General features: G+C 44.8%; 1 protein-coding gene across 1 annotated transcript in view; it reads right to left on the bottom strand.

Annotated features, from left to right (window-relative positions):
- Positions 1–280: 280 nt before the first annotated feature.
- LOC140550287 (sodium- and chloride-dependent GABA transporter 2-like) overlaps positions 281–20927 on the bottom strand; it is a 37510-nt gene continuing 16863 nt past the window's right edge. The window contains exons 7-16 of the mRNA XM_072674194.1: positions 20260–20389; positions 18563–18697; positions 10815–10918; positions 10589–10713; positions 9573–9685; positions 7833–7970; positions 7161–7263; positions 2266–2366; positions 1392–1538; positions 281–912 (exon numbers count right to left, since the gene is read on the bottom strand). Coding sequence (XP_072530295.1) covers positions 742–912; positions 1392–1538; positions 2266–2366; positions 7161–7263; positions 7833–7970; positions 9573–9685; positions 10589–10713; positions 10815–10918; positions 18563–18697; positions 20260–20389 — 1267 coding nt within the window. The 3' untranslated portion in view covers positions 281–741. The remainder of the gene's footprint in view (positions 913–1391; positions 1539–2265; positions 2367–7160; positions 7264–7832; positions 7971–9572; positions 9686–10588; positions 10714–10814; positions 10919–18562; positions 18698–20259; positions 20390–20927) is intronic.

A 20927-nucleotide genomic window follows, 5' to 3' on the forward strand; every position in this document is an offset into this window, starting at 1 on the left:
TGCTAAATGCCATAAATGTAAATGTCGCTAAACTCACAGCTACAGTGGGCTTATTTTTTCCCCACCTGTTTTCAGAGCGTGGGTCACCACTCAGTGAGCTCCCACACGTTTCAGGGCCTGGATTCCAGCTGTTTCTCTTCTCTTTAGCTTTCAGCAGTCTGGAAAAAGAGAGCTCTGAACTCCTGCTGAATCTGTTTGTACAGTCAGTCGTACAACAGCTCTTTCCCGTTTTTGTTTTTTAGCTGCATTCACACCGAACGCTAACGCTGCCACTGTGAAATCACATGCAAACCCTTTATTGGCACTCCTACAACATCTCTCAGCCGTTTGGGGTCAGCTCTTACTGTGGTATCATTAAAGTTATATCTGCACTGTTGAAAAAATATATATAGAATCTCATAAATGAATAACACATTACATGTAGAGATGCACCGACATGTTTTTTTTTTTTTTTTTTTTATCCCAGCCAAATACCAGTGATACCACTTCTGAAGTATTGCTCAATAATAACCTACACATACACCACCAGCTCTCTAAAAAAGAATGGAAGTGACTGAGCTGAATCTCAGCCCAGACATAACTGTCTGTTAATCAATCTTAATGTTTGCTTATTGATGAAACGTCCAACTGATGAAATGACCAGTCTCTAATGAGATGAATCCATGCATAAATCCCCCAAGGCAGTCATGTACACCCCGAGGCAGTGAGGTTAGAGGGTCTCCAGCCATGTCTTCCTGCTTCTTACACTTCATTGGTGTCCTCCCTTTTGGCTTTCTCTGCCCGTCTGCTTTTGTCTTTCGCTCTGTGGACGATCCGCTGTCTCTTAACGATGACTTGGCCACACATCGTCAGCCGAGGCTTGTGTGGTTTGGCCTGCTGCAGGTCAGAAGACGGGGAGATCTGACCAGGACCCTGCAGAATATAGTGGTGGTGAGAAGAAAAAGACAGAAGCAGAGGAACGTCAGGTGATCTACGACAAACAGACCACTCTAGAGGTCATTTGGGACCAGACTTAGACCACATCCTCTCAAGGGTCTCGTGTGGTTTTTTGATCCGCATCTGAGTGTGATTAGGGTATTCACACCTGCCTAAACGAATCACACCAAGGGTCGAACGAATGAAGCATGGTCCGATTTACCTGGACTAAAAGGTGCAGGTGTGAAAGCACCATAAAGGTGGTCTCTCATTTGATGTGTACTGACATAAGGCTTTTCTCAATACGGGTAAATGAGCGCATTGGTTAATCTACCTAAACCATTATGGAGGCTGCATGAAGAGGCTACAAATGCCCATTCAGAATCTCCACACTGGCAGACGACACCTGGGAGAGAGAGAGCGACACGCGGCAGCAGTGGACCTGCTATTTGATATGTGATGCATAGTGCACTTACCCTTCTGAGGGAGATCAGGATGAAGATGGGAACACAGATCATTGGAGTGAGGGCGAGCAAGGCAGCTATCGTGGACCCCCAGCTGGGCACAAAGTCGCTATAGGAGCCCAATGGAACACTGCTGAGCAGATCATACAGCATTGTGGCCTACCATGACATTAGAGAGAGAGATCAAGGGAGAGAGAGAGAGAGAGAGAGAGAGAGAGAGAGAAACGAGGGGGGTTAGTTCTATGTCCAGATGTTTGTGGACACCCCTTCTAATATTCGTGCATTCAGCTGCTTTAAGTTTCATGTATTACTGAGACAGATGTACAAATGCACGCACACACAGCTTGTCTAGTCCCTGTAGAGAAGCACTGCCAATAGAATAGGACTCTCTGTAGCAGATAAGCAGACATAAACCTGTATGCTAGGTGTGGGCTAGAGAGGTATAAAGCCCCCCAGCTCTGAGCTGTGGAGCAGTGGAAGAACTGTGTTCTCTGGAATGATGGTTGGTGGAGCTTCATCCAGTACTTTTGAGATTACTTGGGAAGTTGGGGATGAGGTGGGGTGATCCAACATCCTTAGCTCACTAAAGCTCTTGTCACTAAATGCAATCAAATCCTCACCCCAGTGCTCTACAATCTTGTAGAAATCTTCTTCCCTGGACAGTAGAGACACTTAATCCAACAAAAGCAGGATAAATCTGTTTTAATACCCTTGATTTCAGTAGAAACAAGACATGAGCAGGTTTTGTCCATGACCAGTTTTGTCCATATAGTGCATCATCACAAATCATCAGAGAGAGAGAGTAAGAGCATGAGCCACCAGGGGAATAGAAAAGGTAGTGAGTGCAGACAGAGAGTAAGAAGACGAAAGTGTAACAGTGACTCACTCCGCAGATGAGTGGGGTGATGAAGAGCCAGCAGTACTTCAGCACAGGCATGGGAGAGTATCCGATCATGTCCTCGATGTTGTCATAGAAACGGTCCGCACCTGCAGAGCCATCCTGTTTATTAATTTCCTTTTTTCCTCATTTTAGTTACTCACAATTAGCCATTAATTCCCATTACAGTGAGAAAAGGCAGCGACACAGTATTTTGATGGCCAAGCTGTGCAAACATGACTTTGTGTGATTCGGGATAGGCCCTGTTCACATTTCTGGGTTGCCAGTTCCATAGGTTTCTGAAAGTGGGTAACTACATTTCTGGTTTAGTCAAGACAAATTGAGCAGCCAGCTTTGAAGGTGTTTTTCCTGTGACTATCTATCTATCAGCAACCATATCATCAGTAAACACCAAAAGTACCTGCCCATGCTGTAACAGTGCCTCCACCATGTTTGACAGATCTCCATACTCATCTCCCTCAGAGCCACAATTTCAATTTCACAGAAACTCCTGTAATATGTAATAATTAATAACTAACCAGTTGCGCATGTTGGTTGTCGTCAAATTGCACAGTCTTAGCATCATTAGCTTCGACAAATGACAGCAGTGGACAAGAGCTTAGGCTAATAGCAAGAGGATTGCAGACCACTGTTGGCCCACTTTTGGCAAAGCTGGTGGTCCTCTGGCATTCTGCTCAGCGGCGGCCTGCTGGTGGACTCTTTTTATTGTTTGTTTGTCACCAGCAGTCCTAGTGAGTTATTTTTCATTCATTTCTTACTTGAGTTGTGCTTTATAAATTAGTTTTCAATTAAATTATTTGATATATCAGATTTCTCAGACCTGAACTAGGCTGCACTGGTTTTGCCTTACAAACCCATATACTTTGTTGTAGCTAGCAACAACTACCTAATGAGCTCTCTACGAAGGTAAACAATGTTGCTTTTACAAGACAACAACAAATGTGTGACCTGTCAATCAGCTTGCTGCCATGCAAACATGGACAGCAACTTACAATCCACAGTAAAATGATATATATATATATGCAAATGGTCAAAAACTAGAAAGTCCAATACACAAGTGTTGTGAGCAGAGCTTTTCAGGCCTGCTGATTGTCCTTGAGTGAGAGAAGTGAGCCAGGTGGGCGTGGCCAGTCCGTAGAACAAGCTGGCTTGAGCAGAAGTGGGCGTGGCTCTGACAATAATCAAGCCAGTGGACTAGGTAGGTATCTGGGTACTATCTGGGTAGCCAGGATCCTCTTCTCTTCAAACAGCCTCCATTCAGTTTAAAAATAATGTGAACTCCAGTAAGAATGGACTCAGCAGGTACGGCTGATTCTGTAGAACGGTGGCACTGAGGGCAGTTATAAATGGACCATAACCCCTTACACCCTGCATGTAGACACACACACCAAATTTCTTCACTCTCATAACTGCATTATTTTTATAATTAAGCATAACTTCATACACTGCAACAAGTGGCACGTCCATTCAACCTAAAAAGAAAATACTTAATAAATGACCGCATGAACTGGACAAGCAATCGAACTGGACAAGCAATCGAACTGAGTTTATTCAACTCAAATACTGTGAATGAAGTATTACTTTTCAATAGGCGGTCTCGCTACCTGATTCGCATCCCCTCCCTATTTGTGGACGGGTTGTGGGACATGGAATGGATAGCGAAAGTGCCAAGTGACCTTCCTACTCCTCCCTGGCTAACGGTACAAATGAGTTAGCATGTTTATCCACAGCTTAGACACTACTAAACACAAGTATTCCTACTACTATTCACTAGTACTTTTGATTTTGGAAAAAACAATGAACGAGCAGGTGTCCCAAAACTTTTGCCCATATAATGTAGTTCAGAATGTATGGGATTTATATTGCTCGCTTGTCCTCTGGGGGAATCTGGTGTGTGGAGGTAGGTAAGGTAGGTATTTGAGTACTCCTGCATTATCTGATTTAAAGCATTTGTTTAAGCTGAATAAACCCAGTTTAATTGCATGATTTTTTTTATTAATATGGTTAAACAGATGAACCACTTTTTACAGTGTAGACCCTTAAATAGAACCCTGTGGGACTCCACCAAATATTCGGACGTAAACGGCTACCAAGATGATCATCTGTGAATCTTGTGGGTTAATTCGGTTGCCTCGGATGTCTAATGAGCTGGAAGCATGAGCAGGGGAGGAACACTGCTTTCAACCCCTCAAACAGCCTATGGGCCTCCGGTGGAATGAAAGTGTTTTTATAAACCTCTATTACCAGAGAAAAGCCCCACCAGTTCGTACAGAGCTCCCTGTAGTTACTGCGTAATACACCGTAGTGTGTGATAATCCTTTCTGAGTTAAGGGGTTAAATATGAGCTGAAGCTGATGTTAAGGGGGGCACGACTTACCAGCTTTACCAGCATGTTGGCTGTTAATTATTATCTCTTCAAATATTACACAACAATTATACACCCCGCTGACTGCCATATCTGTTAAGGCTAGACTGGAAACGTAATTATCTGCTTCACAGACCAACGGAAGTGGCAGTGTGGCCGTAGTCTCTGCTGACTACGCCTGGGGCTACTGACAAACATACAAGTCTTTTGTCTGATGGCAGGTTTCCCAGACCGAGATTAAGCCTAACTCTACAATAAATAGGACATTCTGGGCAGATTTACTAAAAGAGGTGCTAATTACAGACAGTCTACAGGCAGTTTGCACACAGGGGGTCAGTTTAGTGGGTTATCTTCTAAGATCACCCCTGCAGACTGTGTATGTAATCTAAGTAAGACCAGCCCAATACAAACTCCTGTTTGACTGATGTGTGCTCCCAACCTGATCCTGGAGGTTTTATTCTATAGTCACGTGACAAAGTTAGGACAAACTATGAAAACCTTTGACCTTTTGAACACATTTAAGCATCTGGACATTTGATCTTCATTTAAAAGGATGTGTAAAATGGAATTAATGGAAATGCAATTTTCTTATGAGGAAAAAGTTGGACCAACCATACCCCCACATTTATTACTACTACCTTAAATACTACCTTATTTTGTGGAGAGTAGTGGTGGGGATCCTTAGGCACCGCATGATTTGATTTGATTGCTATTCAGAGAGCTGTGATTCGATGACAAAGCGATTATTGATGCATCTTAAGGCCTTTTTCTCTTTTTTGTACAGGACAGTTTTCCTCAATGTGTGATTTTACTGGTACTTTTAAAGTATTTGTACTGATCCATAATGGATTACTTCCAATATCGTTTGGTAAACCCTGTCTAGTAGCCTCGACACAGTGGGCATAGCGTGTCACCGTAGAATTGCACATGTAGGAATTGACCCAGTTCAGCAGCAGTAGCCATGTTTTACAGCTCAGCAGTATCTGAACCCCTATAGTAAGTTACGAGGTTACGCAGACATGTCCACACATCACGTTAAAGCTATCCTCGAGCTTTCCTATAAGGCTCTCATGACTTCGGTTTAGGTCTGGTTGTAGAGTGTGGGAATTGCTGTGTCAGTACAGTATCTAGTGGTTGGTGTGGCGCAACAGATATCACCACTGCCTGCCAGTGAGCTACCACACCATGTGGGAGACAGTGGTTCGATTCCCGGTCTGGGTGACTATGCTGCGCTACACCAATAAGTCCTTGGGCAAGTCTCCTAACACTACATTGGCCCGTCTCTGTAATACGAGTCGGGATGGATAAGAGCATCAGCTAAATACCATAAATGCAAAATGCAAATGCAAATCTTTAGGACGGGGTGCTGCAGGATCTCACCTCCACAGCGCACAACATAGCGTGAGGGCCCTGGTTGTGTGGCAGCTTTGACACTGCTTGCTCGATGGTCCTCTGGTTGGGAAGTAATGAAAAGCACCCGGTTGTAGTTGCCGCCAATGAGAGCCGAAGTGCTTCCGTATGCTAGCCTTTAATGCAGAGGGTTCCGGTAGGACTGTCTGGCATTGCGCTTCCACACTTCTGAGTTTGGCCTATTGCATTCTGTCAACATTACGTTATTAATTAACATTTAGAAAATCGATTTTTGACATTCCTACAAAGCCAAGAATGGACCAGCCTGCCCTTCCGTACTTGATGGCAATGGTCAAAAGCCGATCTTCACAAAGAGCCCTTCCAGCTTCAAGTACGGCTCGTCTCGACCCGCCATCCCTCAAAATCCACAGAAGACGAGCGTCCAGGCTTTTTTCTGTCCTGCACCAAAGTGGTGGAACGAGCTTCCCCTGGGTGTCCGAACGGCAGAGTCCAACACTTGCTGTCTTCAAACCCAGACTGAAGACCCTCCTCTTCTGAGAATACTTGGGCGAATAGCAGAGTGGTCTCCTTACTGACTTGTGTTGAGTCTAAACTAGCTGAGGTTTTTCTTGGGTAAATAGTGAAGCACTTTTGCAAGTCGCTCTGGAGAAGAGTATCTGCTAAATGCCTTAAATGAAATAAAATAAATGAAATGACATTTACGAACGGACTCAGAATCGTCCACATCCACACTGAGATGCAGTGGACAGTGGAGCGCCTGTTTTTTGATTGCTCTGAGATCTTTTTAAACCCCTTTCCAGACTCTGATCTGGCCATGGTGATCTTCACCACTCACTTCAACAATCAAGAGACTAAACATCTGAGGTTTAAATAAGACAGACTCCTCCAGAATAATCCTCTCCAACCATGTTCTGATCATCTGATCTGGTAATAAATGGGGGAGGGGGTGGGGGGGGTTCTCAGAGCAAAATTACATTTCCATCTCAACCTCTATCTCTTAGCATTGCTCAAATGAAGATCAAATGTCCATATACTTAAATATGTTAAAAAGACATAGGATTTTATTGGGTGTCCTTATTCTTTATACACATAAATCATCAACATAAATACCTTTATTCACATCTAGTCCTTCTGTCTTAGAGCTTACCGTACACCCAGGCAATGACGATGGTTTCAAAGCAGGCAATTAAGAGCAGGTTTATTCCGCTGGGGCCGTACGTGTCTATCAGCTTAAATAGGTGGATCCCTCCCTGAGAGAAAGACAAGGGGACAGCAAAGACAAAGACATCTACACAAAATCCAAACAGTAATCTCAGGTCATGAGCAACAGACTTGCTGATGTTTGCCTGCTGCTGAATACCAGTAAATTATAGAGTCATTTTGAATGTATGTAAATCAATCAGCCATAACATTAGTACCATCAGTACTATATGGTTATCTACATATTATGCAGAAATGTGTTAAAATGGGCAAGTATAAGAATCTGAGACTCTCAGATTGACAAGAACCAAACTATGATGTTCTAGACTATGACTGGGTCAGAACATCTCCAAAACATCATGCAGGTCTTGTGGTGGGGTGGTCTCGCTATGCACTGGTCAGTACCTACCAAAAGTGCTCCAAGAAGGGACATCCACTGAACCAGCAATGGGATCATGGACACCTACGGCTCGCTGATGCTAATGGAGGCCCCACCCACCTCACAACTTACAGGACTTAAAGGATCTACTGCTAACATCTTGGTGCCAAATGCCACAGGACACCTTCAGAGGTCTTGTGGAGTCCATGGCTAATGGCTGTATGTGGTATGTGGCTGTACCCCAGTGACAAGTGGAAGACCCAGCAGGAAGCAGACCACAGCAATGACCAACACCAAGATCTCTCTGCGGTTCGGCTTCCTCAGAACTCCCGGGAAAACATCAATGAGCGCCGTGGCCAGACTTTCCACACACACAAACTGAAACACACACACATACACAGACAACGTGCTTGTTCATGAAATCTGATGTACGATCGGAATTGACCTTTACAAAATACATCTTCAATAAACGCACTATATGTCCAAATGCCTGTGGACACCTCCTTTAAGGTGAATGCATTCAGCTACTTTACGCTGTGCCCATTGCTGACACAGATGTGTGCTGTAGAGAAGTACTGCCAATAGAATAGGACTCTCTGGACCAGATACACATGAAGCTCTTGGCACCATGCCCAATCACAGACATGGGCTATAGGGGTATAAAGCCTCCCAGCACGGAGCTTGAAACTATGTTCTCTGGGATGATGGTTGGTGGTGCTCCATCCAATACTTTTGAGTGGGGATGAGTTGGGGAGTCAGGGATAATGAGGTAGGGTGGGGATCATCATCCAACATTCTGACCACACTAACACTCCTGTCACTGAATGCAATCAAATCCTCACAGCAATGCTCCTCCAAAATCTAGTCGAGGCATTTTTCCCTGGACAGTACAGACAGGACACACTCTTTTTAACACTCCTGCCTTTGGAAGAAGCTGATGAATGAGCAGGTGTCCCAATACTTTTTGTCCATATAGTGTATAAATATGTGTAATGTCAGTCGTAAGCCCTATTTTGGCCTGGTTAGCCTTATTTCTTGCAAATTACCAGCCTCTCTCATTTTCTCCCTAGTTTCATCACTGCTAATTTCCAATTCCCTCTCAGTAGCTAGCATTCCCTTTCTGAAGGAATCCTACCAGCACTGGGAAGATGAAGTCCACAAGGCGTAGTGTGCCTTCCCAGACTAGTGCCTTCCTGTGACAGACTAGGGTTCGATTATCTGGTTGGACAAGCGCACAACACTAAGCCAATAAGAGTCTTTAGGCACTAGGGCTGCGTATTGGTAAGAACCTGGCGATATGATAACTATCATGATACAGAGGTTATGATTCAGTATATTGCGATACTGTAAAGCACAACGATATATCGTACATTTTTAAAAATGAAATTTAAGGGAACTTGTCAGTATAAAAACAGCACTGCATAAAATCTGAGCCAAAGAAAACTTTCCCTTTTTGTCCGGTCAGAACAGTGGGCTCTAAAGACAGGGTACAACACTGCTATCTAGTGGTCTGTGTTTAAACATAACCCAATCTTCACATGTAAGCTATGGATTAAAAATCAATACTGTTTTTGAGAATCAATACAGCATTTGAAAACATAATCCTTCACTACACTCACATGTAAGATGCTCTGGATAGCTCAACACACTTGGAGAAACACACTAACTACTAATTCTGTTATGGCAGTCAACAGATTCCCACACTGGCTACTATTGTGCTGAGTGAAGGGGGAAGACTCACTGTGGCATCACTCTGCTACTGACAGGGCCAACTCTTAGACTGTCACTGTGTATTGTCAACATCTTGAGAGTTTCCGGGGGTGTTTTGAATTCATGCTAGCCATTGTTAACTGCGTAACATCATTATACATGTATACATACATTATACAGGGGAGGAAACTAGTAATATATGGCTTTATAATTACTATACCTGTACTGCAGTTCTGACAGGTCTATAAGTACATAAAGTGATACACGCACCTGGCTATCCAGTCCCAGGAACATGACCATTAGGAAGAAAAGGACAGACCAGAACTGAGGGCCTGGTAGGAGCGATAGGGCTTTGGGGTAGGCTATAAAAGCCAAGCCTGGACCTGCAAGACAGACAGAGACAGGAGAATGGACTGATGAGTTGTCTTGAGGCGCCATCTGGTGGTGAAGGTTCTGTATGAAGGGCTTTCACAGTATCATAGTTATATATATATACACATGTTAAAATGTTATAACAAGATACATATTTACTTTATCTATATTTAAATGCATATATTATCATTCATATTTAACCTGGAAATAATGTATTATTATTAATAATGAATTATTGTAAATTATATATATATATATATATATATATATATATATATATATATATATATATATATATACTGAACATTTATAATTAATAGACATAATATAGTATACTTGAAAATCCACATTAAAATCTGATATATGGCAACATATATATTTCAAATATTTGACATATATTACAATTCCAATATATTCCTTATATCCAAACTATATTTGTACTGGATGGAGCACCAGCCATCATTCCAGAGAACACAGTTCCACTGCTCCACAGCATAATGCTTGGGGGGCTTTATAGCCCCCAGCCCATGCATGGCATCACGGTTCATGTTTATCTGCTCCAGAGAGTCCTATTCTATTGGCAGTACTACTCTACAGGGACTAGACAAACTGTGACAAGTGGGCTTGCTGTTGCACATCTGTGTCAGCAACAGGTGCAACTTCAAGTAGCTGAATGCATACGTTAGAAGGTGTCCACAAACATTTGGACATTTAGTGTATGCACTACATTTACTGCATATATGAACATCTATTTTTGAGTAGCAGGTCAATACATATATGTGTGATCCATATATAATATACGATACCTACATATATGTACATATATATTGAAGTATATAGGTATGTGTGCGTATATGGCCATATATCAGATGCATGGGAGCACAGCTGTTCAGTAGTAGTTCAAACAGGTCTACCTGAGTTCACGATCTCCTCCATAGGTAAGCTCAGCTCATGAGCCATGTAGCCCAGTATAGAGAAGACGGCAAAGCCAGCAAAGATACTGGTGCCACTGTTCAAAGCGCAGAGAGCTATGCAGTCTCTGAGGAGCAAGAGCAGATGCATTATGAGATTGACACACATATTGAGACACAAAAGCAAGGAGACTGAGGTGGGTCAGAGTTTAAGGAAGGGGTCACTGACTTGTAGCAGTCATTGTGGTACTTGTTATAGCTGCCCAGAGCAGTCAGGACACCCTGACACACAGCATAGGAAAAAAACACCTGAGTCCCTGCATCACGCCAGACCTGGAGAGAGAGAGAGAGAGAGAGAGAGATGGAGATGGAGAAGGAGAAGGAGAAGGAGAGAGGTCAGCACAACAATACCTCCAACATGTATGCTGGGTTCAGTTTGAACTGCAATGTTGCAATTTCCCAGTTCAAAGTAGGAAATTTCAACTGGTAAACCCCCCCCCCCCCCAGAATGCGCTAACAGTGCTAACCTGGGCCAATGCTAACAGTGCCAACCTGGGCCAATGCTAACAGTGCTAACCAGGGCCAATGCTATAAATGCTAACCAGCGATATAAAAAGTGGGACATATTTTGGTTAGATTTGCCATGAAACGCCGGTCATGGATGGTCAAACCGATGTGTTTAACTAGCCTGCTGTCAACTCAGGTGTGATGTCATTTCCAGCATTAACATCCAACATCCGACCAATTGCCAATATTGGCAAAAGTATTCACTCACCAATCATGCTTCTCCGTCTGGCAATCCGATGGATGAGTCTTATGTTTGGCGGTAGTCAGGAGAACGGTACTTGTATGACTGCATTGTGCCATGTGTAAAGTTTGGTGGAGGGGGGATTATGGTGTGGGGTTGTTTTATAGGAGTTGGGTTCGGCCTCTTACTTCCAGTGAAAGGAACTCTTAATGCTTCAGCAGACCAAGAGATTTTGGTCGATTTCATGCTCCCAACTTTGTGGGAACAGTTTGGGGACGCCCCCTTCCCGTTTCAACATGACTGCGCATCAGTGTACAAAGCAAGGTCCATAAAGACATGGATGAGTCGAGTTTCGTGTAGAAGAACCTGACTGGCCTGCACAGTTTAAGTCCTGACCTCAACCTGATAGAACAGCTTTGAGATGGTCCAGGCCTTCTCGTCCAACATCAGTGTCTGACCTCACAAATGGAAGACAAATAGTCAAAAATTCCCATAAACACTAAACTCCTGAACCTTGTGGAAAGCCTTCCCAGAAGAGCTGAAGCTGTCAAAACAGTAAAACGCAACGGCGGCTTCAGGAGAACATGCTGTTGTTGATACTGGAGAGCAGCTCCTCACTTCCAGACTCTGCTAGTTATGGGAATACGGCTTGCTACTGTAACCAGAACCTGCGACCGCGGCTTTTCCTGTGCCAGTGTCCGCAGAAGAGGGACTCAAACTCAGGAATACTAGGCTATAAGCTCGGCTATAAGCTCGGCTACAACCTCTTCCGGTTGCTAACAACACATCATGCTGAGAGGACACACTCCTTACTCCAACATCTGCTCCCTCTAAAACTAATTTCCTTGAATATCCATTTAGTGACCTAAGAGGTCCTGCAATGAGAAAGAGAGAGAGAGTGAGAGAGAGAGAGAGAGAGAGAGAGAGAGAGAGAGAGAGAGAGAGAGAGAGAGAGAGATAAAGAAGTACAAGGGGACACATCCCACTGTTTCAGATTTGTCTGACGCTAGGAGATATTACACTGTTTGGTCTTCTTCACAGGCCCTGTAGCATTGTGAGAGAGAGAGTGTGTGTGTGTGTGTGTGTGTGTATGTGTGTGTGTGTGTGTAGAGTCTACAGTGGCTCCTCCTTTAGGCCACAACCCTGGCCATTGCCACATCTGCTTAGCATTAGCAACACTGCACAGCCTCCCATCCACTCCTATGTCACAGCTTCCTGTGTGTGTGTGTGTGTGTGTGTGTGTGTGTGTGTGTGTGTGTGTGTGGGTGCGTGCATGTGTGTGTTTTAGTTTGTTCTGTGGACTAAATGTGTAAAATTCCAATGTTAAACAGGCCAAAGTTCAGCTAGTGGTGGCTTAGTTGAGTTAGGGGTGTGTGAATGTGTGCGGGGTAGAGGGGCGCTGGTTCCTCAGAGAACCCTGAGAGAGGCTCTCCCTCTTATCTACATGCAGTTACAGTGAGGGCTGCCGGAGACACTGTCTGCTCTCTCTTGTACCTTGCATACTGGGTCCAGTCTGTGGAGCTGAACTGCCTCCTGTCCGGGTTGGTACTGGTGTAAGATCAGCAATGACTGGGTGTCTCTGCTGCTGCCTGCTCCCCAGATCATCTCAACCACTGTGAAAGCACCTGAGAGTGCCATCACTGTCCGGCTGAACCACAAAACCCACCAGCATCCCATTGATTCCTCTGCAGACTGTTTTCACATTTGTCATGAATACATGAGTCTGTGCTCAGGACAGATTCTGGGCTTGTTTGGTGGAGGGGCTTATTAGAACAGCTCTTTCTGGAGCCATGCAGGAACACCAGCTAACAAGAAGCCGTTTCTCGTAGGAAAAGGTTTTGAGCCTCGCAAACGATAATCAGGCAACCCCAGCAGCGATCTCCAGACCACCGATTTCAGGAGGACGAGAGATCGGTTCTCTGGACCTCTCCCGGGCTTTGCTAGCGTTAAAAGGCCCTCGCTGAGATCATCCCAGTTCTTAACATTCTCCAATTAGCCTGACAGTAAAGATCTAGGGCCCTATCTTACACCCTGTGCAAGGCACGGCTCGATGCTTATCGCTATCTTACACCCAACCATCAGTCTATTTTCACACCTTCCACCTGTGCCATTTAAATAGCAACAGTGCCGGCAAATATATCTACGCTGATGGGCGTGGTGGTCTCGAAATGAGGTATGTTTAGGTCAATTTCTGGCATATTGCTTTCCTGGCAATACAGGCATGCCAGTGACTAAAAACTACCTAGGCAGACATCAACAGTCAGACGTTCACTGCTATTATGGCAGTGAACTGTCAACACAGGCGTGTGCAGCCCAACGTGAGTACACCCCCGCTTGTTACATACACATGAACTCACAGCACATGCCAGTTGGCAGCCATGCAAACCTTTACATCAACAATATACGTCTGCTGTTCCCATACCAGACCAGCTCACAAACCTTTACAGCGTGAGCGGGTAGGTCAGTTTCCTCTGCTGGGAAGCGTTGGACACGTGCAGGTAGCTAGAATAGCCGTTGAAATAGCAATCCACCAAAGTCTGACCGCACCTGGCTCTTAAAGGCAATGGTGAGTGACACGCTGATTGGTTTATTGCACATTACACCCAAAACACACCCATGATTCATTAAGAGACTTAGTACATGACTTTTGAGCGTTTCCAGCCACACAAGGCGTACACACTGATACCAAAAAAAATCGCTAAACCAGGGCACTTAATCTTTAAACCTGATCTAAGACCAGACCTAAGAAAATTTAACATCCATTAGGTATACACAGTAACAACACCACCATATAACTTACCCTTCCACATGCATTTCCAAGACCAGCCCACAGGCCTGCAAGTAATAGGCTGCTTTACACTAAATGATTGTATTACTTTATTATATTATTTTACTATATTAATATATGCTACATTAAACATATAGCACAGATAAACATGCAGTCCAGGACAGCAAAGCGTACAACAGATGCCATCATTTAGAAGCATCATCATAGGAACGGTTCAGCATAAAGTACCAACGATATGCAGCTGCAAAACCAAACCAAGTTGCTGTACGATGAATCAACATGATCTCCCATAGAAACGCCATGTAGGCCATCTGCTTCAGTCCAAAAATACGACCTATATGGTTTCTACTTTATGTCGGTCCACTTTTATTCTAGATGCTGCATTTTTTCTGGACATAAAAATGGGTTGTTTTACAAGATGAATCAAACGACCAATGTGGACGCTTCCACTGTCAGAGCAGGCTGGATAAATGATGGCAATATTTGAGCGATTCAGAATATGACCCGAGAACTGAACTCTACACAAGCCGTTATGCACAACCAAAGAGTGACCAAACAAGCTAGAAATGTTACTGCACTGCTTTTTATTCTGACCATCTGAACTCGGCATCTGAGAAGGTTGAGCGGACAGATAATGAACGAGTTATCCTACCTGTTTGAGCTTCATTCTGCACCAACTGCCAACAATCATGATTAAGCCCCAAAAAAGTTGAATTTGCAGTGACCTGCAGCCAGTGTCAGTAACACCACTCAAGATAAGGGCAATGGTGGCACAGCGTAGTAGTTGGAGCACCAGGCTTTTGATGACAGGGGTGTGGGTTCGATACCTGGGCTCGGCAAGGCCCCGGGCACCGCACTGATGGCTGCACACTGTGCCCAAAGAATGAAGGTTGTTTTCAGCCATGTCTCTCCACTGCTGCGTTCTCTCTTCACTGGCTTCCTGTAGCTGCTGCCCACATCAGATTCAGAACCCTGACGCTGGCCTACAAAGCCAAGACTGGACCACCCCCTCCGTACTTGATGGCAATGGTTAAAAAGCCGATCTTCACCAAGAGCCCTTCGAGCTTCAAGTACGGCTCCGCTCGACCCGCCATCCCTGAAAATCCACGGAAGACGAGCGTCCAGACTTTTTTCTGTCCTGCACTGAAGTGGTGAAACGAGCTTCCCCTGGGTGTCCGAACAGCAGAGTCCAACACTCGCTGTCTTCAAACCCAGACTGAAGACCCTCCTCTTCTGAGAGTACTTGGGCAAATAACAGAGTACTATGGTCTCCTTACTGACTTGTGTTTAGTAGAGTCTAAACTTAGAGGATCTTTAAATTATTAGTCTATTCAAACTAGCTGAGGTTTTTCTTGGGTAAATAGTGAAGCACTTTTGTAAGTCACTCTGGAGAAGAGTGTCTGCTAAATGCCTTAAATGTAAATGTAAATGTGTGCTCACTGTCACTATGTGTGTTCAATCACTAGTGTGTGTGTGTGTGTGTCTGTGTGTGTGTTCACTGCACGGATGGGTTAAAAGTGGAGGCTGAATTCCATCTGTGTCCAAAACTAATGGTGAATATGGTTTTGTTGTCTTGTATATTTTTAATTATGAATCTGAATGATCTGCTGCTGCCAGAATGGTTAAAAAATATACACAAAGTGTGCTCAGGATTACAGCTGCCAGCGCCTGTGATATCTGTGGTGCCTTCAATGATCAACCTTAAAAGGATGGGTTCCTCATTTGAGTCTAGGTTCCTCTAAAGGTTCCTCCTCTAGCTCTGAGAGAGTTCTTCAGAGAATTCCTGCCCCTGTCACCACTGCCTTCCTTCCACTCGGATCTCTGTAAATCTGCTGTGTCTGCAACGTCCGTTGTTTAAAGTGCTATATAAATAAACTTGACTTTGAGAGTGTGTATTTGGCCTCACACTAGAAGCTCCACTTCCTGTGTGCTAACAAAACAGCACTCAGCACATTCATCATTGAGCCTGTTTAAGATGTCCAAGTCCAAGATGAGTCCAAGACTAGGACTAGTCGAGGCTAAAAGGGGCCAAAAGCAAGTCAAGAACAAGTCCAAGTCAGAGGGAGAGAGTCAAGATCAGGGCTTGTTTTTGGTGATTGGTTCACATTCGGATTTCACTTGTTTGCATGAAAAGACAGGTGTAAACAAATGAGGACAAATGCACTGTGATCGGACTACAATCAGATCACTCAAACCACAGTTGGAGGTGATTTTCCAAGGCACCATTAACAGATATTATCGCCCAGCCGGCTGCAGCAGTGCGGGAGTTCTCAAAAGGTAAATAAAGAGTTTAGAGTGGAGCAGTGTGGAGCTGGAACCTGAAAACAGACCATCATATCTGACCCTTTATAAAACTCTCACTGAAACGGCCTGTTTTACCAGCGGGAGAACCGCAGAACCGCTCGCCTTCCTTTGTTTTCAAACCAGCACTGAAGCACACATTCAGAACTGAGTGGAGGCTAATGCTAATGCTAATACACACACTATAGCAACCCACATCACACACAGCACATTCACCCACTATAAACCACTTACTATACACCAGTAGACCCACAACCACAGATATCAGTCCAGAGTGTTATAAAGGAGCTGGGAGCTGATTGGTCAGGGAGGAGAGTCAGACTGGATTATAAGATATTAAACACTATAAAACATCATTTTAAGAAAAGTCTCGATTTTGTAATGGACTGTAACTGCATGTAGTGACACACACAAACACTAGTGAACTAGGGGCAGTGAGCACACACACAAACCCAGAGTGGTGGGCAGCCAACTCCAGCACCCAGGGAGCAGAGAGGGTGAAGGGGCTTGCTCAAGGGCCCAACAGCGGCAGCTTGCTGAGCCCGGGTATTGAACCCACAACCCTGTTATTAATGACAGGGTTGTGGGTTCAATACCTGGGCTCAGCAAGCACACAGCACAATCACTCACTATAAACCAGTTATTACACACCAGTAGACCAACAACCACAGATATCAGTCCAGAGTGTCCAAGTCCAAGTGATTAGACTGCAGTGTTGTAAAGGAGCTGGGTGCTGATTGGTCAGGGAGGAGAGTCAGACTGGATTATAAGATATTAAACACTATAAAACATCATTTTAAGAAAAGTCTTGACTAAACTAAATCAGACAGTCCAGAAAGTTATAAAACTGAAAATGCAAATAAAGGGATAAAGGGATCTGATCTAAACTGTGGGGCTGGATTAGTTATACTGGCTTTTATTGGCTGATTCGATCAGACATCTCTATCTCATTAATCCACAGTCTAAGGTGTTCAGGTGGCCCTTTTGTCTGATCTCCAGCAAGTGAATTCTTGTTTTCTTCAAACTGAGTTTGTTCTTTTGTAAGAACCACAGCCTTCCTCTTGCCTCTTCATTCCATGTTTCTTGTCAGCTTCATTTATACTGACTTGGGAAATGAAACCACATGGAGCACAAAGGAGCGATCCCTCCACAAAGAGCGCGCCTGTTCGTGACTTGAGATAAAGAATTCTCCCATCAAGTGCTGTAACAAAGAGGACGTTGTGTGGGTTTTCACTGTTTGAAAAACTCAAGACCACTGCGATGGGAAGGCCTGCGGTTTCCATGTGAGCGCTCCTCTGTCAGTGTACGGCCGGCACACACAGCTAGTGAAATTGAGCCCTGGAGCGCGGCTGTAGCTGCTAGATTAAGAGCCTCCAGAAAGTGAAAAACCGCAGAAACAAAATGAGCCTTATTAGCAGCTGCGCTGTCTGACCTGGGAAGTCAACGAGGGGTGGGGAACACAGGCTGGCTCCATTACAGAGGGTCGACACTCACTGAAATGGAATGCGCTCTTTTTCAGAGGTATAGACCACATAAAGGCCATAGCATAAACCACCAACATGCTACACACACACTATATGTCCAGATGTTTGTGGACACCTACTTTAAGTTGCACCCTTTGCTGAGACAGATGTGCAAATGCACACACACAGCTTGTTTAGTCTTGGTCTTAATGCCAGGCGTGGGCTAGAGGGGTATAAAGCCCCCCCAGCATTGAGCTGTGGAGCAGTACAAGACCTGTGTTCTCTGGAATGATGGTTGGTGCTCCAACCAACAGTTTTGGGATAAGTTGGGGATGATGAGGTGGGGTGGTGATCCTCACTCAACAGCCGGACCTCAGTAACGCTCTTGTCGCTGAATGCAATCAAATTCTCACAGCAATGCTCCTCCAAAATTAAGTAGAAAGCCTTCTTTCTTGGAAACTAGAGACAGTTACTCCAACAAAAGCAGGATACACTCTTTTCTAAGTTTCTTTTTGAGTTAATGAGCAGGTGTCCCAATACTTATGTCCGTAGAGTGTATTTTGGTTAAGCTGAAAAGTGTCATAACAAGAATGGCTAAGCTTGAATGAATCTGCCATCCAGCAAAGGATTTCCACCAACCAGCAGAACCAGGGCAACACACACATACACACACTTACATCAGGGTTGGTGAGTTTGGAGATGTCGGGGTAAAGGTAATAAGTGATGCCCGCTCCAGCCCCAGGGAGAGTGACTCCTCTGAAGAACAGGATCAGCAGCATGAGGTATGGAAATGTAGCCGTGAAATACACCACCTATGAAAGAGAGAGACACACACACACACACACACACAGGCACAGCTAATGAGGTACTGTTTATTAACTGGTACAATCATATCGCTGCTCTTCAATGAAAACCATATATCTTATATGATTTCTATTCTTAAAGGTGCACGTATTCGTCACTGTACAGTGTGGACTGTACAGCGAAATGTGTCCTCCGCATTTAACCCATCTGGTAGTGAACACACACTCACACACACACACGTGTTAGGGGCAGTGAGTACACACACACACCCAGAGCGGTGGGCAGCCAACTCCAGCGCCCGGGGAGCAGAGAGGGTAAAGGGCCTTGCTCAAGGGCCCAACAGTGGCAGCTTGCCGAGCCCGGGAATCGAACCCACAACCCTGTTATCGATATCCCGGCGCTCTAACCGCTGAGCCACCACTGCTAATGATCCCTGTGTATGTGTGTGTGTGTTTGTGTGTGTGTGTGTTTGTGTGTGTGTAGTTTCTGACCTTGCAGACCGGCGAAAAAACAACATGCTCCTGACTATGTAATGGGCTGTAACTCCATGTAGTGAACACACACACATACAGTAGTGAACTAGGGGCAGTGAGCACACACACACACTTAGAGCAGTGGGCAGCCAACTCGAGTGCCCAGGGAGCAGAGAGGGTGAAGGGCCTTGCTCAAGGGCCCAACAGTGGAAGCTTGCTGAGCCCGGGTATCGAACCCACAACCCTGTCATTACTAGCCAAGAGCTCAACCCGCAGAGCCACCACTGCCAAAAGTAGTGGTAGTGGCAGTGGTAGCTCAGCAGTTAGAGCTCCAGGCTATTAATGACAGGGTTGTGGGTTCGATACCCGGGCTCAGCAAGCTTCCACTGTTGGGGGCTCTGATCCATGGTGGCTCCACCTCACAAAGTATAGAACCTAAAATAACACCCTGGTATTAGTGAATCGTGGAAGCGTTTAGGAGGAACCACAGAGAGCAGCTTAGCCACCGATTGTCTTCAGAGCGGGCTCAGGGCCGAGTGCTGAGCTCAGAACATAGTGCAGAAAAGTCTCAATAACTGCAGAGCTCCAGACCTGCTGCTGTTTGAGCAGTGAAGGGGGACCAACTCCATATTAATGGCCTGCAGTATCTCTCTATATATATGTATGTGTTGATCATTATCTGAACATCTGATGCTGGGGTGCCCAGATTTTTGTTTTTCAAAACACTGGAGGACACTGGGGACACATGAGTATCCACTGTAGTTAGGATGTCGTGGCTCGGGGGACTTGTACGACCCTAAACATGTAATTATTTAGCAAGACCAATAAACAGCCTTAACAGCTTATATTCAGTTCAACCTACAACTTAGATCTCACTACCATGAACACCAGAGTGTCCCCAGTGTCCTCTTTCCGGAAAACAAAGGTTTGGTCACTCTAGCATTGGGAGCGGATGTTTGTAAGATGATGATCAACAAACACTCAACCAGGTGTGTGGTACTAAATAAAGAACCACATGTCTGAAAGTTTAAAAATGTGTGTGTGAGAGAGAGAGAGAGAGAGAGAGAGAGAGAGAGAGAGAATGTGTGTTTGCTGACCTTGCCAGTAGATTTCACTCCTTTCCAGATGCAGAAGTAACAGATTACCCAGACCAGCAGGAGACACAGCACTAGGTCATAGTGCGGTGGGCCCAGGGAATCATCACTTGTTATCCTCAGCATACGATTCCTGAGAATATGCACAACACACACACACACACACACATCCAGACACACACACACAAACATCAACATGAAAATGCAAACTGCATACCCTTTTAGATTAAGACCCTTCCCGCATACACACAGACATGTAAACATTACATATACACTATATGGACAAAAGTATTGGGACATCTCTAAACACATTAGTGAGAGAATGGGAGGTTCTAAAGAGCTCACTGAACTCTGCGTGGTTCTGTATGTAATAGGAGACACCGCTGCACCAACAACAACAAGTCAGCTGGTGAAATTTCCAGCTGGTGTTATTATTGAACAGTGGAAGAATTTAGGAGGAACAGCTCACAGAGAGCAGCTCAGCCACCGAGTGTCTGTTAGACCGCGTAAAGTTACAGAGCGGGGTCAGGGCAGAGTGCTGAGCTCAGAGCAGAGTGCAGAAGAGTCTTAATAACTGCAGAGCTCCAGACCTGCTGCTGTTAGAGCTGCAAAGGAGGACCAGCTTTATATTAATGCCTATGGGTTTAGAGTGGAAGATCATAAAAGCTCCT

Source organism: Salminus brasiliensis, chromosome 2 (genome assembly GCF_030463535.1).
Source record: "Salminus brasiliensis chromosome 2, fSalBra1.hap2, whole genome shotgun sequence".
Lineage (NCBI taxonomy): Eukaryota > Metazoa > Chordata > Actinopteri > Characiformes > Bryconidae > Salminus > Salminus brasiliensis.